At 38.2% G+C, this 24,663-nt stretch overlaps 3 protein-coding genes across 4 annotated transcripts in view; 2 read left to right on the top strand and 1 right to left on the bottom strand.

Moving 5' to 3' along the window:
- stx5al (syntaxin 5A, like) overlaps positions 1-2,165 on the top strand; it is a 7,534-nt gene extending 5,369 nt beyond the window's left edge. For both annotated transcript variants that reach the window (XM_082140529.1, XM_082140530.1), the window contains exon 11: positions 966-2,165. In XM_082140529.1, coding sequence (XP_081996655.1) covers positions 966-1,125 — 160 coding nt within the window. In that variant the 3' untranslated portion in view covers positions 1,126-2,165. The remainder of the gene's footprint in view (positions 1-965) is intronic.
- LOC309477328 (protein RD3) lies at positions 1,940-18,309 on the bottom strand. Its single transcript, XM_082140544.1, is given in 4 exon segments — positions 1,940-3,075; positions 3,077-3,136; positions 5,338-5,633; positions 18,198-18,309. Coding segments are annotated over 3 exon segments (621 nt in total). The 5' UTR covers positions 18,198-18,309; the 3' UTR covers positions 1,940-2,810.
- Positions 11,378-24,663, top strand: kcnk4b (potassium channel, subfamily K, member 4b). Its single transcript, XM_082140526.1, has 8 exons — positions 11,378-11,915; positions 19,057-19,165; positions 19,344-19,605; positions 20,761-20,881; positions 21,030-21,190; positions 21,581-21,767; positions 22,862-23,001; positions 23,321-24,663. Exons 1-8 carry the CDS (start codon positions 11,525-11,527, stop codon positions 23,966-23,968), a joined length of 2,019 nt encoding a protein of 672 aa, XP_081996652.1. The 5' UTR covers positions 11,378-11,524; the 3' UTR covers positions 23,969-24,663.

Below are 24,663 nucleotides of genomic sequence, written 5' to 3'. Positions count from 1 at the left end.
GCCTCTGAAAGTTGCGGGTTGGTGGTCAGTTTGTCCAACGTTTTCCACTTATGATGTCATTTTCTAGCAAAAAATTATTATTGTAGTAATAAATATTATTAGTTTTCACCAAAGCTTTCTCTATTTTTCTGTAGATCATTAAACCGTTACACTGCCTCAGAAGTCTGTCCGAAATCAGTTTTGTGAGGTTCCTTCATTCGCAAACGCTGCCTGAATTGTCTGATAGGGCAGCGAGGCAAGCTTTCAGACACAGCCTGGGTCTCCAGGATCAAAATTGACAAAGACTTTTATAATGTTACAAAATAGTTTTAATTCTGTTTGATCAAATAAATGCAGCATTGGTGAGCATTATGAGACATACAATTTAAGGCTTTTGGTCATACCTAGGATATCCAGAACCACCAAAGGAGGGAGAGCATTTTCACATTTAGCTCCTAAACTCTGGAATAGTCTTCCTGATACTGTTCGTTGCTCAGACTCGCTCTCCCAGTTTAAAACTAGATTAAAGTAGCATCTCTTCAGCCAGGCATTCATATAATATTTTTAATCTTACAGTTCGAACTACAATCCGGCCTCTAGCTCATAAATGCCAGAGGAGAACTGGCCCCCGACTGAGCCTGGGTTCTCCCAAGGTTTTTTTTTCTCCATTAGGTCACCTGATGGAGTTTTAGGACACCATTAGGTCACTTGGAGTTTTTCGGTTCCTTGCCACTGTTGCCTTTGGCTTGCTCAGTTGGGGATATTTAATTTAATTTGATCAATCAATAAATTCCACTAGAAACAAACCTTGTTGTATTATTTTAATTTAATACTGTGAAGCTGCTTTGATACAATCTGTATTGTGAAAAGCGCTATACAAATATACTTGACTTGACATAAAATGTAAAAAAAAACGTACCGACTCCGAAAAACATTGTATGAACAAAAAGTGATTCTTTCCATTGCACTTCTCTCTTCCCTGACAGAATTGATGCTAATGTAGAAGACACTCAGCTGAATGTGGACCTAGCGCACACAGAGATCCTCAAATATTTCCAGTCGGTGTCCAGCAACCGCTGGCTACTCATCAAGATGTTCCTAATCCTCGTCATCTTTTTCATTGTCTTTGTGGTTTTCATGACCTGACGTCCACTTTTAAGAGAGGCAGATTTGAGGAATCAGGGAATTCTCAGTATTTGAAGAGTGAAAGGGGCTGTTGTCTCTTTCTCTTTCTGTCTTTTCTCGGCTCTTTCTATGCTCACAGGCTGCTGACCTCTCTTTTAGTGATCTTTTTCCCAAAATTGGTGAATTTATAAGAGCAGTTGTCAGTTTGTAGTCAATTTAAAATAGTCGATAAATGTTTAATTTATGCCTGTCCATTTCGATTTCAATTTAATATGTTTGGTATCTGTAGAGAAAACTCTAGGAAATGATTTCCCATATTTTGGCTTTCTAAATCAAACAGATTACAGAGAGATAAAGCCCGCGATCATGACATGGATAAAAAAAACCACTGTTTTAACATATTCTGGAACATCGGATCAATGTGATTAGCATTAATCATGGTATACACCTTCAGACACTACTTCTTCTAAGACCTTGTCAGGCATTTGCATTTTTTTCCCCTCTCTTTTGTCTAAATATACTTTTAGAGTGGACTATATGCTGGGGTTTTTAACAGAATCCCTCTTATATTCTGACTGCTGCAGTTAGCAATCAAGCCATCTCAAATGACGGTAATGCTTCTACAGTTTTATGGTGAATCTGCCTAGAGGTTTTGACGTGTATTCTTTGTATTTTTGATTTTGGGATCGATTACCATTGTTCTAAATAGAGATCTGTATTTGGCGCTAGTGGCCTTTTCCAATTTTGGTCAAAGCAGAGAAATGCTTTTACATGAAAGTTGAACATGATTCAAAAAGGAATTAAAAAAAAAATTCAATGGATGTTTTAATCATCCTTTACAAGCTTGTTTGTACATTAATGTTCAGCTTGTTGAAATTTCTAATTGTATGGTCTTGAGGTCCATGAGAATACTGCTTTCCTCAATGTAAATGGTGTTTTCTATAGAATACATCCATTTGTGTTTAACTGAGACATTGTGATTGGAGGAAAGTTTTACCATTTGTGAAAAGCATACTGTAAAGATTTAAAAAATGGAAATAGAAATGTATGCTTTATTGTAATGTCTGTTTGTCCTTTTTATTTTCTACAGTAGCATATCTGGTGCATAACTTAAAATTCATGAGATTACTAATAAAGTTAGCTGTTTTTAAATAGAGGACAAAAGTGGCATTTTCAAAGTTATGATGTTTAGTTCTTGCATTTGATAAATATGCCACATTTAATAGAAGGGAAGCATATGAAAAGTTTGTGGTATATCAGCAAGACCATGATGTAAATTGCTTGAAATAATGCCAGTAAACCTTTTATCCACAAAAAATATTAAGCAGCACAACTGTTTCCAACATTGATTATATAATAAGAAATCAGCATATTAGAATGATTTCTGAAGGATCATGTGACACTGAAGACTCTAGTAATGGCTGCTCAAAATTCAGCTTTGATATCACAGGAATAAATTACGTCCTAAAATATATTTAAATAGAAAATGTCACATTTGATGGAATGGAAGTCTACAAAAGATTCATGATGAATCAGCTAAGACCATGCTGTAAAAATGCTTGAAATACTGCTTGAATAAGAAAAATATGCCAGTAAAGCTTTCTTCCATTATAACTGAGGAACAAGCAATGCTATCAAACAATCTGTGTAAAAAAACAGCTAGTTGCCAGTATCATAAAGAGTTTTCTATTCCAAACACAGCGTGTTCAGGTCGGTGCTCTTTCTTCCACTACACTGATATCTGGCATGCTCCTGATCCTCCTGTTCCTGTGGATATTGTCTTCATCCTCATCTTCCTCCTCGGGTAGCTCCTCACCGTGCTGTCCCGCTGTGACCCTATTCCAGAGCGGGTTGATGCGGAGCCGTGAGCGCAGGTTGATGACAGACATGCTCTTACTGCGATTGGCCCGAGTCTTCTGCGCTCTCTCCCTGGTTGCCCCCTCCTCCACCTCGTCCAGGTAGTTGCAAAGAACGGAACAGACGAGACACCTCAGTCACATCTGGCTCTTCCTCTGTCATCACTTTCCTCAGCCTAAACAAAACATAAAAGCAGATTAAATCTAAAAGATAATTCTTCTTGGTCACATTTGAAGAGGTTTGTGTTGTAATCGCATTTAAGTTCAGTCTTTATAATATTGTTATATATATAAACAGTAACCATAGGCTAATTGTTTTGTTGCAAGCCAATGTGATTTTATTTGATTACTTAGCCTATTTTAGTTTAGTATTACTATTTTAATTGAGTTTTAATTTGAATTTGTTTTCTAGAGTGTTTATAATCTTCTTTGGTGTTCTTTAGCAATTGCGGTAACACTTTACAATACGGGTGCACTAATATGCATTAATTCATGCTTAACTAATGCACAGATAATCATGTGTTAATTTATGACTCATGAAGAACTAAACCATTAATTAATGATTACTGCATCAGCAACTAATAAAGATTCTATATGGTTAATATATTAAGTAATATATGAATTGTTATTAATTAAATGTGTCATAATGTCTTAATTTCTTAATAATATATTTGATTAACTAAAAGGGTAAATTAATCCTTTAATTAACACAATTGGTCAAAGCAATTTACTTCAACTTCCAGTTGTCTGCTTTAAAGGTATAGCGGAGGATGTTTTACTTCCTGGTGGGTAACCTATACTATTGGTCCTCCTAATTGTCAATCATTCTGGTGAATCAATCAAACTTTTCAAAAAGTGGAGAGGGCGGGTCTTATCTAAAATTTGGAAAGATCCTCCGCTATACCTTTAATTAATCATTTACTAATGATTTGCAAATGTATCATTATGTTATGACTTGATTGACTTGACACATGATTATTAACTAATTGTTAAGTAATATGCCATTTATGGGGTTTGACAGTTTGCACATGCAGTGAATGTAATGTCAAAGAATGTGTTTGAAGGATGGGTGAGTTGGGCTGCACACAAATATCATCACACCAGAATCTGAACTCCTGACCGCTGTTACACTGTTTAAACTGGACGAGACCAGCTGTCTACACTGGACATGACAGACCATTACAAGTCCATTTGGCCTTCGTAACAGAACTAGCACAAGAGCTCGGACTACGCCAGAAATAGAGTGTGGCATCAGTTTACTGTCGGGGTTTTGTTGTGTAGCGTCGCGCCACATCCAGTGTAGTATCACTGACTATAATGGACGTTCTATTGTCTTTGTCCAGTCTAGACACAGTGTTATGAAGTAGCAGTGCTCGGCCGCATGTTCTCAGTGTACCACGACCTCAAGCTTAACCTGACATAGTCCTGTGCATGAACAACAAGGTTCATCGGACTCAGTGAAATCTTGGTTGTAGATGGTTGGAAATTGAAATCCATGGCTTAGTGTGGATGTCAAAACCAAAATGGCATATTACTTAACAATTAGTTAATCATCATGTCACATGATTCATGTACCACAACAAGTAAAGTCATAACATAATGATACATTTGCAAATCATTAGCTAATGATTAATTAAAGCAGACAATTCAAATTTGAAGTACATGACTTCAACCCATTGTGGTAATTAACGCATTCATTTACACTATTAGTTAATAAAATATGTTATTAAGGAATTAATACATTGACACATTTAAATAATAACAATTCATATATTACTTAATCATTTAGAATCTTTATTAGTTACTGATGCAGTAATCATTAATTAATGGTTTAGTTCTTCATGAGTCATACATTAACACATTATTATCTGTGCATTAGTTAAGCATGAATTAATGCATATTAGTGCACCCGCATTTTAAAGTGTTACCGCAATTTCAGTACAGCAATTAGCCTACAGTAGGCCTACTTATGGTATTGAAAATAAATTTGTAATTTTTTTATTCATGTGCCCTCATAAACTTTCATCAAAATAACTTCCCCTCCCTCCTCAGCCTCTGATGACGTGTTTACTGGCGTGAGGGCGGGACAACCTGTCACTTACATGTGATTGCAGCAATGGCAAATCACAACGATCCAATCAATTCCCGATAGACAAATCCAAGTCCCGCCCTACATTTCTTCGTGTTCGCAAAGCTGTTTCACTCCTATTAACTCAATAGGGAAGAAAAAACCCGACTTCCATTTCAAGCCGACTTTAAAAACATCGACGCCCCTTACAGTAATTGTAGGCTATGATTCACAAACTTTGCTGTCTTAGTTTTAGCATTGTTCAGTAAAGTGTAGCCTGTATTTTGTTCAGTAAAGACGTAGGTGTACCTGAGAATGAGGGGACCGCATTGGGAGGGAGGGATCTTTGCACACAGGTCCTGGAGCTCCAGTATCTCGCCAGGTGGAATCTCGTAGGAGGACTTCGGTGGAACTGCAGCCAGCCAGCTGTAATCCACACAGGAGCCTCGCCTTCGGTTCTCCGTCGCCCTCTCCTGGCGGAGACGCTCAGCGCGCTTCACTAAAAAGCCCAACTCGAACAGCAGCATTTTAGTTACCAGTTCCTCAGGCGAACGCTGACCGGGAACCTCGGGTTCCTTGGAGAACACTGATAACCAGAGGAACATCTGAAATGGTAAAGAATTGTGAAGTGTACTATAAACCAACTATACAGCGATCACTTGCGCGCCAAATGTGCATGCTGACGATACACAAACTCCTGGTTATGGTTGCCTATTCAAAATATGAATAATAAATGTCACATAAAAAAACATTTTCCAAAAATTGGTTCAAGAGTTATGGGACTTACATTCTCCTAGATGTGCAAAAGGTTGGTGATATTCTCACTGGAACTTTCCATCAAATTGGTCTGAACTGTTTACTCAGGAGTGCTTGTTTAAAACCTACAGCACACGTCTTTATCACATGGCAGTCAGTTCTGTCCCTCTCAACACCAGATAAAGGGCTAAAGATAATCCCTTATGATAATAATCTACTGTAAAGCCACATTTCAGTGGTTCATCACTTGCAAAGGAAAAAACAACTTAGTCTAAGTAAACTGTCCTTCCACACATGTAAACCAATTTGATCACAAACTGTTGACCGGTGACAACCACATAGTCATTCTGATGGAATATGCATGAACAGGATTACACAACTATTACACAACGTAGAATTAGATCCCAATCCTCTGAATAAACACTGCTTAGGCCCCCTGCTGTCCTTTTGTACAGGCGAAAAAATGATATGAAATCAGATTAGCAACATAGAGAAATATAATAGCTTTGCAGCTCTCATTTTTCAGACATGTCTGTAGCATAATTCATCCCATTTTCCTTTTACAGAGGAAACTCAAGTTGTAGAGTATGACATAATACTAATATTTGTCAGAACTTGACTTTCAAACAGAAGAAGCTGGAGATCGAAGTTAAAATTGATTTAATTTCTTGTTATGATCCTTATACCACTGAACTTCTCCTTTGGCCTCCTGTCTCCCCACTCTTGTTAAAAGCCCTGGGAAATTGCTAGGATTAGATTAATGTGTAATGTAAGAGTTCTTAAGTACTGGTGTTCAGAGAAGAGCTGCCACTCCGCATGTGTCTGTCAGTCTAGGAATGAGGAAAAAGCCAACTCAGCTCATTTTTTCCCAATGATTTCAAACTTCCTGTCATATCTGAACAAGTCCAGGAATGTGTGTTTTTAATGGATAATAAATGGAGACCTTCTAAATTATTTATGGTTTTAAAAAAGTTTTTACTTTCTTATTTTTACTGCTTTTCGTACATTTGTTTATTGAAAATGTGCATTTAGCCATGGTTTTGTTTGCTTGCTCAAAAGTCATTTTAAAAACCACAATGAAAATCCTTTTTTTTATTATTATTAAAAAGCTTTTTTTTATGGGACAGAGGACACAACCCGTATTCCTTTCATCTACTTTTTTTCACACTCACTTCCATCTCTGCAAATTCAGTTCCTGCTAAAATACCCGTCCATTAGATTTCAATCAATTTTGGCGTTTTAAACCAGTGACTCCTCTCCCATCCGTTCTTCTCTGTTAGGCATTATCACATTGCTTTCTACAGTTACAGTTGCTAGTATGTCCCTTTCATATTTTATCTTTAAATATTTCAGTGTGGACTTTAATGTGAAAATGATATAAACACATTATTGAGGGAACGGAAACTGATACTGGTAACTTCAACCCAAAGAAAAAAAGCACGGATTGTCCCATATTTCCACAGTTGATAGGAAGGAACTTAATCTGAATTAAGAATTCATCTGTCATGAAATCAGTGACAGATCTTGGAGGAAAATTATCTCTCTAAACATTATTATAACTTGCATACTTTTTTAACAGATAAAACTGAAAACTTCCAGAGATGAACATTTCCTCTGTAATTCAATGGAGTAAGAAATGAATGCTTATTCTCTAGTGCATTTGTATTTAATCCATGATTATATGTAATATATATATATATATATATATATATTTCTCTATAATAATAATAATTTATAACCTATCCCAGCATCTCAGGGCGAAGGCTATATTAATTTTAAAATATTAATAATAAAATAATTATAATTACAATAATTATAATTCAATATGAATAATAATTATTATTATTATTATGGTAACACTTTGAATTGCAATGTTACACATTTTCTGAGCAGTACCTCCAAAAATTCATGTTTCTTTTTTTATAATAACTCAGTTCTTATTTAAACTTAAGAAAAACAATGTTACAAACGTATATATTCCTTATATAGAAGTCACTTTAGGTATAAGTGTCTGCCAATTTATAAATATGTAATGTAACTAATGTAAAATTACTTTATTAGAAATGAGGAATTATGAAAAATAACTTAAACATTCCCTTATTTATTAAATTATTTACAAATCATATTTATTTATTTAGTTGTTCAATTATTCACAACCCTTTTAACTTTTTTTTCACATCATCTTATTATTGTCTCCATAAGACTTATAGCAAACAAACACCCCTCCCTTCCTGATCAGTTTTTATATTTATCCCTCAGTATGTTGTCACCATAAATCTGCCATATGCATCTGTTCAGGACGCGGGTCTGATTTATCTCGGCTTGCCTTTGAGTAATAAAAGGCCTCCATTGCTTGTGGAGCCAAAAATTTGAGACGGTGATCCAGAACCTCTCTCACAAATTACACTGAGGGATCAAAGTGGGTATAAAAGTTTATTTAGAGAGTGCAAAATGAATCAAAGTCTTGGTCAGATGGCATATGAGGTCTATATCTATGTCTGCTCTTAGAGAAAAAGAAGAAAGACTTATATGATTGGTATTAGAGGTGCTCATTTGCTGTTACCTACACTATTCAGATGTGTTTGGCAAAAATCATTCTCCACTGAGAAAGAAAAAGACAGAGAGGCCTTAATGGTCTTTGCTGAAGCATGTTTTTTTTGTATCTGAGTCCAAGTCTTGTTAAAATGAGTAAAAGCCAAGTGTATTTCATCTCAAGCACAGATGGCACCTAGCCCAGTGTAAACAACACCGCTACATCAGTTAATTGCAAACTTTGTGCTGACAAAGAGACGACTGCACCGCTTAACCCTGTGAAGAATTATTCAATCACAACTTTCCTATTTCTTATTCAAAACAAGAATATAACCATTGGCCATCCATTCAACAGTGTTTCCCTACACTGCTACGAAAGGCTCCAGCATCTATCTATCTATCTATCTATCTATCTAACAATATAAGGTCATGTCTAGAAACAGTTTAAAGATTGTCAAAATTATGACAGTGGATTTGAATCTCGATTGAGATATAATGTATTTTGAGAGAGTTACAGACATCTGTCCACTGCGATATAATAAAGTTGTAGATATTTCAGATGAACTCGGTGCATCATCACTTTCAGTCGTCATAAAAAACATATAAAGAGGACTGTCAAATATAAATAGAAGTAAAGATCTAAGGTCATCATACATGGTGTTTTGGATGTAACATCACACCCTGAATAACTGGCATGGCTAACACATTTTTTTTATTTTTTTTTTATTTTATTTTTTTATCTATCGCTAGGACACATTTCTCATTACTTTCCAAAACTCTTCACACAGTGTGCACAACAAAGTCTATCTGGGCTAAACTGAAGATTATTTATCATTTCTTTGGCACAAAATGCATTCAATGACTACATCTTTCAAATTGCATGAATACATTTCTCACTTAGACACAACCACCAGCTAAACTCTATATACCCACAGGCCAGTTTGTATGTTTGCATACTCTTTTCAAAACTGTTAATCTTAAATTCAAAAACCTACATAATACAACATTTAATAAGTCAGCAATTTGCTAAGTTTTTATAGTAAAACCATATTGACATATATTACAAATCTAAAAAATGAAATGCAGCTGAAGGCCTACACAGATGTTAGTCTTTCATTTTCAATACTATCCATACAAAAGAGGAAAACTTATAGGAATAATTTTATACTGTAATGTAAACATGGACAATGTAACATGCACCTAAGTGATTTCTAAACAGAGAATGTCATTCTTGTTTTGTAAAGAAATTATTTTTATTTTTATTTTTTACTTATATTTTTATTTAGAACCACAGCATTACATACAATACAGTATGGCATTGGGTTTTAACATGTTAGTCCATTATGTTTCCACAATATTGACAATTCTTCAAAACTTAATTATATCGTACACATTATACAGAGAATGAAAACAAATACACCTAGTACAGGGGCAGAAAAAAAAATAAAGGAATGGAGGAAGGCAGAGATGAACACAGGGTGGATATGACAGTATAACTCATGATCACTGGAGTATTAAAGGCATTACAGAGGCCCACCTCTTTAAGAAAACAGTTTTCTGAAGTCGTAATGCAAATGTGATTTGTTCCATTTCAAACAACTCTCATACTTTTTGAATCCAAGTGTTGTATGATGGAGGGTCAGGTTTTAATCATCTGCATGTAATACACTTAATGGCTGCAATGAGTAAAATTTGTAATAAATATATTTTAGCTCTACCCTCAAGGCCCTCTGGACGCACACCTAGAAGGGCTATTATGGGGTCTTCTGGGATTTCATAATGGAAGATTTCTTTAAGGGCATCAAATTTATCTTTCTAGTAATTTCTTAATTTTGGACATGACCACAAAATATGGGTGTGGTTACCAACATGTTGGCCACAATTTCTCCAGCACTTGTCTGAGCAGGATGGATTCCATTTTGCAATTATCTGTGGAGTTCGAAAAAATCTGATTATTATCTTCCATTTGAATTCCCTCCAGACATTAGAGTTGGTCACAAGATGTACCTCTCCACAAGCTTCTGTCACGGTTGGTAGATCCGCTGTCTCATTCTGGTCTTGTGTGTTTCTGTTTATGTGTGTGTCTCGTTTGCACTGATTGTTTCGTGTGGGCGTGACAGCTGATTATCATCATCAGCGGCAGCTACAAACCATCCAGCCAACCTATTTAATGCCCTGTCTTTCGTCTTGTGTTTGTCAGATCGTTGTTTGAAGCTTCCCGTGTTCGTGCCTGTTCCCGTATTCCTCGTGTTTCCTGTTTCACTGGATACCGGATCGCTTCACTCCCGTTCTCACTGCTAGTTCGTCTTCTCCACTTCACTCACTTCAGGATCGTCTCAATCCCTGCGTCACGCTCTCTGTGTTCCTGGTCTGACCCTCGGCTTGGAGAGATCCTCTGGCTGCTCTGTGTTCTTCATGTTCTCTTTCTGCCTGTTCTGAGGTGTCCTGAGTGAACTACTGTTCAATAAACATTTATTGCACTTGCTATTGCTTCTGTCCTATTTATCATTACAGAACGATCTGACCAACCATGGAAGCAGCAAGCGCAACCTCGCTGACAGATTTCATCAACCATAGCGTTTCCCGGATGGATCAGCAGCAGGAGAGCATTTCCGACACCGGACGTGCAGTTCAGGCGCTCGTGACGCAGGTGTCCGAGCTCACCCAGCAGATCCAAGAACTAAGCATTCCCACTGCGCCGCCCACACCGCCCGTTCCCCCCGCCGTACCAGAGCTGAGTCATCAACCAGAACCACGCCTACCCGTTCCAGAGAGTTATGCCGGTGAGCCGAATTTCTGTAGAGCATTCCTTACCAGATGTTCGATGCATTTCTCGCTGCAGCCCAGAACGTTTGAGACGGAGGAGTCCAAAGTGGCCTTCGTTCTCACGCTACTTACTGCAGCCTTGTGGGGAACGGCGGTGTGCGAGAACCGGGACCAATGCTGCGCCTTGTTCCACGCACTAGTGGGGAGAGCTCAGCTTTCCCGGGAGAAGAGAGAAAGGCGGAGGTCCCATGGACTCTGCCTTTACTGTGGTGGCTCTGGACATTTTTTACACTCTTGGCAAAGAACAAGGTTGAGGCTACTATCGGGTGGGATCTCCGCCGGGAAGTCCTCACCGTCTACTCTCCTTCCGGTAAGACTGAGATGGGCCAACAACACTTACACCTGTCAGGCACTTCTGGACTCCGGAGCTGAGGGTAATTTTATGGACCTACATCTTGCGCACAAATTACACCTTCCTATCACGCCTCTCTCCCACCAGATCTCCGTCAGTGCTCTTAATGGTCAAGAACTCCCCAACATCTCACTTACTACTGCCCCCATAACCCTCCTCACCTCCGGCAATCACACTGAGACCATCCCCTTCCTCCTCATGGACTCCCCTGTTGCACCCATTGTTTTGGGCCACCCATGGCTGGTGGAGCATAATCCCCGTGTGGATTGGGGCTTGAACTCCATCGCCATGTGGAGCGAACACTGCCACGAGTCCTGTCTTGTGTCTGCTTGTCCGTCTGTGTCTGGTTCTGTGTTTCAGGAGAAGGTAGCGGATCTGTCAAACGTGCCCGTGGAGTATCTGGACCTGAAGGAAGTGTTCAGTAAGTCTCGTGTTGCTTCTCTCCCTCCGCATCGTCCCTATGACTGTGCTATAGATTTACTGCCAGGTAAGTCTCCGTCTAAAGGCAAACTTTACTCTCTTTCTGTCCCTGAGAGGGAGGCCATGGAGAAATATATTTCTGATTCTCTAGCAGCGGGGTTCATCCAACCTTCTTCTCCTGCGGGGGTGGGGTTCTTTTTTGTTGGAAAGAAGGATGGTTCTCTGCGACCTTGCACTGATTACCGAGAGCTGAACAACATCACGGTGAAGAATACTTATCCCTTGCCGTTGATGTCTTCAGCTTTCGAGAGGTTGCAGGGAGCATCCATTTTCACAAAATTGGATTTACATAACGCATATCATTTGGTTCGCATCAGGAAGGGGGATGAATGGAAAACCGTGTTCAACACCCCCAGGGGGCATTTTGAATATTTGGTTATGCCGTTCGGTCTGTCCAACTCCCCAGCGGTTTTCCAGGCACTCGTCAATGACGTGTTGAGAGACATGGTTCATATATGTTTACCTGGATGACATATTGATTTTTTTTATCGGTTTTAATATTTTTTCTTCGTCTCTCCAGGAACTCTGCTTCAGAGGTTGCTAGAGAATGGGCTTTTTGTCAAGGTGGAGAAATGCGCTTTTCGTGCACAGTCTGTTTCTTTCCTAGGCTACATCGTCTCTTCTGAGGGAGTGCGTATGGACCCTGACAAGGTTGAGGCTGTGATAGATTGGCCAAGTCCAGATTCCTTTAAGGCCCTACAGCAGTTTCTGGGGTTCGTCAATTTCTATCGGCGTTTCATTCGCAACTTCAGCCAACTAGCCGTGCCTCTGACCGCCTTGACCTCCCCCAGAGCAACGTTCAGGTGGTCCGATACAGCCGAGGCTGTTTTTACCAACCTAAAGAGCCGCTTCATTTCGGCTCCCATCTTAGTCGCCCCTGATCCCACACGTCAGTTCGTGGTAGAGGTCGACACGTCAGAGGTGGGGGTAGGTGCAGTTCTTTCCAACGCGCTTCCTCAGACAACAAGATGCACCCTTGCGAGTTTTTTTCCCATTGTTTATCACCTGCCGAACGTAACTATGACATTGGTAACAGAGAGTTGTTGGCCGTCAAGTTAGCGTTGGAGGAGTAGCGTCATTGGTTAGAGGGGTCGGGGGAAGCTTTTATCGTTTGGACCGATCATAAGAACCTTGAATATATTAGATCTGCTAAAAGACTCAACTCCAGGCTGGCTCGGTGGGCACTTTTTTTCGTGTCCCTCAGTCCCTGCGTCACGCTGTCTGTGTTGCTGGTCTGACCCTCGGCTTGGAGAGATCCTCTGGCTGCTCTGTGTTCTTCGTGTTCTCTTTCTGCCTGTTCTGAGGTGTCCTGAGTGAACTACTGTTCAATAAACATTTATTGCACTTGCTATTGCTTCCGTCCTATTTATCATTACAGCTTCCTCCCAAGTTTCAAGAGGAACTGTTTCATTAATTTTGGCCTCCCATTTTTCCTTGATCTGTAATGTGTTATTTGAATTCTTAGTCAAAAATAATAGATAACCTTTAGAAATGATTTTTTTTGACCGCACGTCCAATTTGTATTTCTTTAAAATAAACTTCTATTGGGGAGGGTTTTTAAATAATTTCTAGATCCTTATGCGTTGTGAGGAAATGTCTCAGTTGTAAATATCAAAAAAATTCAGACCTTGGGAGTATAAATTCATTTCTTATTTGTTCGAATGATTTAAGTGTGTCATCATGAAATAATTGGTGCAGATGGTGCAGACGTCCATATTGAGACCACTTTTTGAAACCCACGTCTGTACGAGATGGTGCAAAGTCATTAAGATAGCCAATGCTGGCTGCGGATGAGATTTTCTTAGACAAACCAAATAATCTTTGTATAGTTCTCCACATTTTTTAATTCACCCATGGAGGCATTTTTAATTATACACTGGAAAATGGTACTATTTTAAGGGGCATGGAACGGAGGCTCTTTTCAATATTGATCCACCGGGTTTGTGTGTCTTCTCTCATCCATGAAACCAGGGGCCTCAATTGAGATGCCAGAAGTAAAAACCTAAAGTTTGGGAGTCCCAGCCCGCCATTTGTGTAAAGAAATTTTATAATATAAAAGCAAATTGTATAATGCTGCCTGTTGTTTGTGTTTTTTAGGTCATTGTTTTATGAGTGTTATGGACGAATGAGTATAGATTTTTGTCATGTAGTGTTTTGGTAGTTTTAGTGCATTGTAGTGCTCTGCCAAACTGAAGGTTGGTTCGGAGATCTGTGTGAAGAGTTAAAAAAGTGACCTATAGTATTGAGAAATGTAGTAGCGATTGTAAAAAGAACTGTAAAGGTCCTTGCACACTCCGAAAGTCCGAAATTTTCACATGCGTTTTTTCGTATTTGTGATTCGGTGGCTCTGAATTGTCAAAACACCATTAAAAGGCTTTCTACGGATGCGAAAAAACGCAGAAAATCGAACCTGATCCCAAAAAAAATTATGACGGACGAAAGTTTCGGAGGCAGCGTACAAGCGTGATTGACATAACGTGAGGTATTTATTTATTAACGTATTTATTTTTTAACGTGCGAAAATTTCGGACGCAAATTGTGCAAGGACCTTAAATGTCAACGTTAGAGGTTTAACACAACTACTGTTTTCATCTGCTGAAATCCTCTCGCACCTCCAAAAGGTCTCAGGTAAACTGTCACTCAATGACTTGTGTGAAAGAATCTCTGTCAGCAAATAGACAGTTGACCTGCATATGCAGCCATTTAATTATGTTTGTGCCTGACTGTTGAGAGAGCTCCAAATGAGCACTAATGTTACAGTAGTGCTCATTACACTATCACTGCCCACAGGGGGATAATCCTTCCCACGCTTGTTAACATAGTCTCTGGCTGCTGACGTGACCTTGTAAGTCATGCTTTTTGGTGTGAAGAGGGGTGTTTTGGGCACGAGCCAGCGACAAGAATGCAGAGACCTCTAGCAGAAGCGATGGTGTTGCTTCCTCTTTGCAGCAGCAACATTAGTAGCCTTGTGATACATCATCATGAATAATAGAGAGTTTTTGATGGATTCCTTATCTGGTTATGTAATGGCCTTATTGGTGATGGCTGTAGTATATTAATGTTACACAAACGTAGTGTTTTCCCCTCTGGCTTCGAGCTTTCCTTTTTATCTTAAACAAAAACCTCATTGTTTTCGACTGATTAATAAAAGGTGGTGATACACATACAATGCTTCATTGTCACGTGTGACTATCATGAGAAGTGTAACTCCATCCCTGGCAGGTCTGAGCATGTGGCCGCTGGCATACAGCTCAGAGAACCATGCAACGTCTGCAATGCTACAGCTGCACTTCTCAGTAAGTTATGCACATTAGATACTCTCATGCAGACACAAGCATATGGGAAGCGTGTGATAGAAGGAGAGCAAAAGCAAAGGAGGGGAGGCTGAAAAAGATAGTTTTCTGTATTTCAGCTGTTTTGCACTTCCTACTACTACTTCTTCTATAGCAAATATGAGAGACAGTCAGCAGAGGTTATGAAATATACTGGCCAATATAATGTGTGAGTGACAAAAAGCATACTGTGATCAAAACTTGGAAGTTTTTCATCTTTGTTTTTCAAACAGCATTATCTTAATAGGTTAATGTTAATTTATAAATAAAAAAAAATCAACAAAAAAAACAAAAACAAAAAATAGTATTATTTCAAATGTATAAATTGTAATTAGTTAATGTGTTAATGAACATGAATTAAGAATTAATATTATTATTTAATATAAAAAATCACTTAAATATATACAGTGCTGGGTAGTAACTGATTACATGTAATCTGGATTATGTAATCAGATTAAAAAAATTAATTACTTTTAATAGGATTATATTACGTATTAAAATACTTGCGTGTAATCAAACTACAGTTACTTTTTTATTGATTACATGTTATTCTCACAATGGCAGTAAATTATTCATAATTATTGATTCCCCCCTACTACTTTTTTATCTTTTAAATGTTTCAAAGACTGTTTATATAGCCTACGTTCAGAAGTTCTTCCAGGTTTGTGGAAAAACACACACAGACCAGCCACTATTAGTCATGTGACTATCACTGAACACTGAGACACACACAGCATTTGTCCACTGGTTTTACAGAAATCATCTCACTTTAAGAAGTGTTTTCTCAACATCGCAACAGTGCATATCTAATCAGCTCCTGACGAACACATGAATTATTGTTTGATAATCACTCAGTGAGTCATGTAACCATGTATTGCTGTCTTTTGGAAGGCTTTTGTCTTTCAAACATTAAAATGTACACACTCACGTCATTTCATATTTACGTGGAATGCAATGCAGTAGCCTACTGTATACACATAGTAGAAGTTATTATCTTTGTTTTTCAAACCTCATTTATTAAAGTAGGTATTAATGTAAATGTATGAATATGATTAAACAATAATTGTACAATTACCTTATAATGTTCATCTATAAAAACTCATCGTGAAGTGTTTCCAAATAATCATCCAGAAGAATCATCTATTTAGATGTTTAGTATTTTTTTGTTTTGTTTTTGAGTTTATGCACACATGTCCCCATAATGGCATTTCCGAGTGGAAAGTAAACCCATCCATTAAACTGAAATAAACTGGGCCAGGAAACGAATGATCCGAAGGGAAAGACCAATTAGCTGATCAAGCTCAGAATCTCTGCATCGACCCCACCCTTTCCCCTTTTCTTTCTTTCTTTCTTTCCTCTCTCTCTTTCTCCATCCTTTACTGTGGTAGCCCTTCCCTGCTCCGCTGATCCCACCCTCTCCCACATACACACACAAACACCCTCACAAACATGCTGACATTCTCGCGTACACTCACTCACTCTCTCAGCTCATTGAGTACCTTTTCATTCTTGGACACTTAGCAACAGTCTCTCTCCACCACACACACATTCACTTTACACACCCTGTGGAAGGAATCCTGCAGTTTGCGGCTGCAGTTCTCTGGACATGCCGGACCGTCTGCTCTGAGGTGGGAGATGGGCTTGAGAGCTTGTGTGTAAGAATCTGTTCTTGATTCCTTCTGTAATATTAGTGCTAATGTGAGCAAATGTTGCTGCCACATTCCTGCATGGAAGTTCATTCCCTCCTGGTGGGTTATGTGATGGTCTGTTTGGGAGATTTATTTACAAATGCAATGTTTTGCATACATTTCTTAAGGGTACATTTTGAATTACTGTGCATGAAAATTGAACTGTTAAGTTATAAGTTTAGTGTACTGAGTCAAACCAAATGGACTGTATAATTATAAAGATGTAAAATAACATATTCATGATAAAATCATCATGTTATCACGAAAATGATTTCAAAATTATGCATACTTCTTCCAACAACTAAAATATAGCAGTAATAGGAAGTTGTGAATTAAACAATACTGTAAGTGCATTGGAAATTTACATTCAGTCTGTAGAATCGAATTGCATGGGTGGTAATTATATATTGGCTATTTTGGGGAGATTGCCTTTGGCTTGATTAATTAGTAGATCTAATTGGCAGAATGTCTGTATTTGCTGGTTCGCCAGAGCAGTTTTTATTGTGAGCTTGCAACTACGCAGTCAGCAGATCCTCCAGCGCTCCATATCAAACTCTAAACCCAATAACTGCCACAGACATTTCGGCCTCCTGACATTTGAAGCTTCTCAGATCACGCACACATACACATTTGCACGCACATGAGGAGTTAGCCCTACACTCATAAACACAAATACTGTCCTCAATATAACCCACAGCGGATACCATTACAAATATCTCTTGATACTATAAAATAAAAATATTAGAACTTGGTCGCACAACAAGTGATATAAATATGGGAGACCATATTTTTGCAATAGCTGTTTGATATAGTGAACAATAAAATTACTTTCAGAGAGTCAACCAAATAGTGAAGGTAGATTTTAATTAACTGAAAGCTTGAACTGTATTTTTCATTATATATTTAGACGGGAAGGTTGTCACAAGTGTTTTTAAATTTTATAAACGTATACATTTGATTAATTATTAAACCATATATATATTGTAAAAAAAATTATTGTTGGTTTAACTTAAAAAAGTAAGTAACTTGGTTGCCTTAAAATTTTTAGTTCATTGTAATTAAAAATGTGTTGTATAAACTCAAAATATAAACTCAAAATTGACAGCCCTTATATATATGAATTCTTATTCATGATACTTTTCCTTCACATAATCATTTATCCACAACTTACACGGTCTTAACAGACTTTAAAGTGCTTCTTACCCTCACTTTCTGTAATTTGATTCAGCATAGTTGAGCTCATATTCTGTATTGACAAGAATCATCTTTAGAATCGTTCTGAGAGTGAATCGTTCTCCTTGTGTCCCAAATTCACCTCTCTGTCCTGTTAACAGGTTTGGTTTGCCTAACAGCTGGTTAATGGACTGATGTTGTTCATTTAAGTAACACAGAAGAGATAAGTGTTTTGTTTTGTGAGTTTTGTTGACTGTGAAGGTGCAACCTCTGTGACATGACGGGAGCCACCTGGCCCTCAGTGTGATTCCTGTCAATATAACCGTCCACCAAAATCCAAAAATACATTTGTTTAAAGTTAGGCAAGCATTCAGAGCAGCTTCACAGTGGGCACCAGGGCTTTGTGTTTTATGTGTTGATGGCGTGCCATCAATGTCATTTCCTTTAAATCAGCAAAAGGACCTAAAAATAGACTTCAACAATTCATGTATGGTTTATAATATATATATATAACATAAACAATATCTACACTATGTTACAAAATATTTCTGTTTCGAATAAATGTTGTTCTTTTGACTTTCTTTCAAAGAATCCTGAACAAAATGTATCACAGTTTCCACAATAATTCCATGGCACAGCTTTTTTCAACATTGATAATAATAATACATATTTATTTTGTACTAAATCTGCATATTAGAATGATTTCTGAAGGATCATGTGACACTGAAGGCTGGAGTAATGATGCTGAAAATTCAGCTTTTGCCATCATAGAAAACTATAGAACTATAGAAAAAAAATAGTTATTTTAAATTGTAACAATATTTCACAATATAACTGTTATTACTGTATTTTTTAAACAAATAATTGCAGTCTTTTTTCCCTCAATCAGATCACAAGGTCGAGGGGTTTCCGTGTGGGTACATAACCAGAGACTCTATACTTAGCAACTGCCACAGACGGAGCTGGACAAGCCGGAAAAGAGAGAAGGAAAAGGACAGGTTTGTGGTTGAACGTTTCCTTTGGATGAAATTCTGAAAGTATAGACCAACACCCATATTGCAGCTTTAATGGGTTAGACCAACATCCTTTGTAAAGTTGTTTTGTTGTCATGCTTAAGCTTTCACTGTGAAATGATAGCAGCTTTCTTTAATGGGTTCGGCTGGTTTTGCACTGCAGTCTCGTCCCCAGGAGGACAAGCACCAGAAGTGGAAAGGACAAGAAGCAAACAGACTCTCGCAGACGTTCAGCTATGAATTCCACCACGCTTTTATTCGTCCTCACTGGGGTGCTCCTGTACTTAGTGATGGGGGCTTTGGTGTTCAATGCCCTGGAGGCTCCGAATGAGGAAAGCCACCACGTCCAGCTGCAAACCACCCGTCAAGAGTTCCTGGGCAACTACACATGTGTAGATCCTGACCGCCTAGAGAACCTGATAGTGGTAAGTATTGTTGCAACTGACAGTTATTTTTTAATCGATTAATCTGGTAAATGATTACTTCAATTAATCAGATTTAAAAAAAACACATTTTCATTTTATATATACTGAAAAACCTATTAATGTTATCTATCCAGTGTTCTCCTCTAAAAAAATTTCAAATTGAGGTCTATGAAAACAAATACAGGTAACACTTTAGTTTAGGGTCCAATTCTCATTATTAACTAGTTGAATATTAGCATGCATTACTAGTATATTGGCTGTTTATTAGTGTTTATAAAGCACATATTAATGCCTTATTCTGCATGATCATATTCCACACATCCTTTAATCCTACCCAATACCTAAACTTAACAACTACCTTACTAACTATTAATAAGCAATAAGGAGTTTATTGAGGCAAAAGTCGTGGTTAATAGTTTGTTAATAGTGAGAATTGGACTCTAATCTAAAGTGTGACCGAAATATAGATGAATGCTGTACATTATATGCACAAAAAAGCTTAAAAATATAAACATTACATTATAAAAAAAATAAACAACTGTATGTTCACAGAAGTTTAAATCACTGTTATTTATTGTCAATATTGTCAATTTGAATCCATTTGATTTTGATATTTTTTTATTGCAACATTATTAGTCAACATCATTTCACTTTGTCTGTTTGTCTTGTGTTATTAAGTACGTAAATGTAACGGAGATTGTCAGGGCAAGCGTAATAGCCAAAGCTTGCATGAATTTACATATAAATATATTATGTGTAGATTAAGCGCTCAAGTATAAAACACACAAACCTGACAGGGCAACTGACATGCAATGAGCCTCTTTGAAGGGTTTCATAGTTTCATTTCAACTTGCTTTTGACAACTTGGGGTCGTGCATGTTTCCCAGAGCAGAAATTTCCACAGAAATACGTTTCATTACTGTAAAATGACATCACTGGCAAAGTTCTCCATGCACAACACACAGACCCGTTTATTTGATAATGAAATTGTTGATTATTTTCATTATATTATTATCGAACAGCCCTAGAAGTAAATATTAACTTTAAGAAAACTGCAACACTGGCTTGTATCATGTAACATTAAGTTAAAACAATAGGACATATCCAACTTTAATGTCTAATCTCTTTTCTCTACCCTTCATTGTTTCTATATAGACGGTGGCAAAGGCTATCAGTGTTGGAATTGACCCCAACAATTCCACCAATGCCACATTCAGCACCAGTTGGGACCTGGCCAGCGCTTTCTTCTTCTGTGGCACCATTATCACCACCATCGGTATGGGATTGCCACATCACTGGCTGGACACACCTGCATGTTAAAGCCAGAACCTGGCCTGGCCTCTGCATTCTGGGGATCATTGGCACTGTGAAATGTTTAAATATATCTGCCATCAGATCACAGCAAGTGTTTGTCTGTGGTCCAGGTTATGGGAACATCTCTCCAAAGACAACGTGGGGTCAGTTCTTCTGTATCTGGTATACACTGGTGGGCATTCCCTTGTTTGGTTTTCTGTTGGGTGCAGCTGGAGACCATCTGGGGACATCACTGAGGAACGCCATTGCTAAAGTTGAAGCTCTTTTATGGGTAAATAATGATGAATACAAACATAACCTCACAGGACAACTGTTAACATTTAAAGAGAAAGAGTTCACTGAATGACCTGGGAGACATAGCATGGAGACAAATATTTAGTTTAAAAGCATCTAGAAATTGGATGTCTATTTTTCAGCCAATATGACAAACATGTATGGAAGTCCATTTCCACTTCAGAGTAAAAAAATAAAACAGGTACTTCTGAGATAAAGTTAAAGTTTCTTATAAAATAAAATCAGATATAAAGTTCCCCCCCAAATTATTATTATTTAAGAAATTATTATTTAGGCTTCCATACACATTCCTGGCTCTTTGTCGCAATTGTTCATTTCAAGCTTATTATGAATTTTTTCTTCAGTCTTCCTTATCTTCTCCATTCAGAAGTGGAAGGTGAGCCCAACCATTGTGCGCGTCATCACCGCTGTGCTCTCCATCCTGCTGGGCTGCGTTCTCTTCGTCTTTGTGCCAATTTTAGTCTTCCAGAGGGTTGAAAATTGGACTCTGCTAGAATCAGCCTACTTTGTGGTCATCACCCTCACAACTGTGGGCTTTGGAGACTATGTTGCAGGTACACTGGATGAAATCCTGAAATGTTTCCTCACTTGTTTCCCATGTAATGTTTCCTCACTTGATGCTTTGCAACAGTTTAAGAAGTAGTTTGCATTTCATTTTGAGATTTACACCTGTAAGCATCTGTCTTGTCTCTTGAATTCTTGCTCAAGATGTTTACCCTCAGTGAAAACCTCCTTTTTCCATGAAACGTGATATTAAAACACAAACCCCTGCAGTCATCCTGTGATGGGCGTTTAATGGGTTGATCTTTTTATATTAATGGTTCAAATCTACCACTGACCACATTATTTATCAGGCCAGTTTGGTTTGGTTTTCAAATGGCTGAACTGAAACTACAAAGTGACTTGCAATGCTAAACATCTTACCTATATTTTACATGAAACAAAAGGATATTTTATCCAAAATGCAAATTCTGTTATCATTTACTCAACCTTATGGCATTCCAAACCTGCATGACTTTCTTATGCAGAACACAAAATAAGATGTTTCAAAGAATATTTCAGCTTGACTTTAGTATGAAAGTCAATATGACCCAAAACATTCAAGATCCAAAAAAGGACACAAAGGTAGCGTTAAATTAATCCATACAATTTGACTGGTACATTCCATTCGAAGCCATATGATAATTGATGAACAGATCAGAATAACCTTTTATTCAATCTCAAATCAAATCACAGACTACATAAAATATGGCGACACAAACCTCAAACTTCACATACTGTCAAAACTTAATGGTTCTTGTTCATCACTTGACCACACTTTTGAGGTTTGTCTCATCATTTTTGTATTTGTTTGGATTAATCATTGCTTTGATTTCATTTCAGAGTGAATGAAAACACTACATTTATGTCAATCTTGGAGCTTGAAAGTTTTGGGTCCCATTGATTTTCATAATATGGATAAAAACAGTTGAAATCCTCCTCAAAATATTTTCTTTTGTGTTCCACAGAAGAACCAAAGTCAAACAGGTTTGGAACTGCATGAAGGTGATGACATGATTATAGAAATTTAATTTTTGGGGCGAACAATCCCTGTAATTTGAATAAATGACTTAATCTTTATGTATTTTTTTAATTTTTTGTCCATCAGGTGATGGTGAAGCAGGTGAACATCATTGGTACAAGCCTCTGGTGTGGTTCTGGGTTTTGTTTGGTTTGGCCTACTTTGTGTCCATTCTTTCCATGATCGGGAACTGGATTCTGGTTCTTACCAAAAAAACCCGAGCTGAGGTAAGCCTATGATTAAATCATGATGTCAAATAAAAAATTTATAACCAAATGTCTTGTTTAGAGTAGTGTCTGGTCAAACTCCCTGGTCAAACTCAGCACTGCAACTCAAATGGGGTTATTAATTTCTCTCTCAATTCACATCCCTTCTATCTTCATGATAACCTCCCTTCCATTTTCCCTCACACCCGTAATTCATCTCCACAACTCCTATTAACCTAAAATCTGTATCAAATTTCAATCACTCTGCTCCTGGTGACATACAAATCTCTCCATAACTCTCAAGCCTTTCCATTTCTCCTGCCCTACTTTCTGCTCTAAGATGGAGGAGTTGAGAGCACACGCCTCAGACTGGACTCAGAACATCCAGAACATGTCTGTGGATTTCCGTGTGCCCGGAAAACTCGAAGATCCTTTCAAGCGCAGCAGGCGAAAGCGGCGTCACAGGCGCCACAGACGCAGCGGCAGTCAGGGTGAAGCCGGAGAGGACGGGAGAGAGGAGAACAAATCTGAATCTGGCTCCTACTCTGGTTCATCGGATGAGTCGGAAGGCAGCTCTGAGTCACATTCGGAGGTGACCGAGACAGAACGGGTCCCAGTGGGAGAGGGCGGCGGCGGCGGTGGCAGTGGCAGTGGCGGGGACGGAAAAGATTTAGAGAAAGAGGAAAAGCTCCATGCCATACCCAAAGATGCCGTCCTCTCTCAGCCATTGGATTACTTTGGGGAAAATCTTGCGTACATTGACGAGTCCTCAGATGCAGTGAGTGGGAAGATCCACCTGGACCCCCTGCTGGATGTACCAGAAACGAACCCAGCTTCAAAAGACAGGCCCAAAAGGAGACGTCAAAGGAGACACTTGAGAAGGGATCAACAGAAACCCAAGACCCCTCAAACCAGTCCAAATGAACCAGAGAATAAAGCGACAAATGGAGACATTGAGCAGAAAGACCCTCCCACACCAAAGCTGTGAGTTTCCAGGTGTTTATGGGGTTTGCAGTTCCTCAAAAAAGCCTCAGTCCTCCTCTTTAGCTTTAGGATATGCTGTTCCACTGTGAAGGCATCTGGCATTATTCTCAGATTTTACTGGGACAAAAAAAGAAACTGTCCACGTGCCTAAAATGAGAAGAGGGGAAGAAGAATCCGGTCTTGTCAAGTCTTAGCATGAGTAACAGCTTTTAGGTTACACTTTATTTTAAGGTGTCATTGTTACGGTGTAATTATATATTTAAGTACTGAGTAATATTAAGCAACACATGTACTTAATATAGGGTTAGGGTAGGATTAACATGTGTAACAAGGACACTGTAAAATAAAGTGTTACCACCTTTTATTGGGTAACCTGATAGAGGCCTGATAAGCATTAGTCATTCTGTGCAGGAAGGCCATCGTGATCAGACTCTTAGTGCCATCTACTGGACATGACTGACTCGTTTGTTTATGGATGCGCTGACTGTCAATGAATGTTTTATTCTGTGTGCCTTTCTCTCCTTTCCTAACGTCTTAATAATAAAGGAATGACAGCTTGATACTAATGTTACTAATCCAACTCAGTTGAGGCTTACAGCTCGAGTTCCTCAAACTGTAATCTTGTTCTATCACTGGTAAATAACATTAAGCTACAGTAGCCTGTTTCTTTCTCAAGTAAAAAATAAAAAATAAAAAGGA

The sequence above is a fragment of the Leuciscus leuciscus genome (genome assembly GCF_965113295.1).
Source record: "Leuciscus leuciscus genome assembly, chromosome: 16".
Classification (NCBI taxonomy): domain Eukaryota; kingdom Metazoa; phylum Chordata; class Actinopteri; order Cypriniformes; family Leuciscidae; genus Leuciscus; species Leuciscus leuciscus.
The sequence above is the reverse complement of the archived record's forward strand: the minus strand, read 5'-3'. Positions and strand labels throughout refer to the sequence as shown.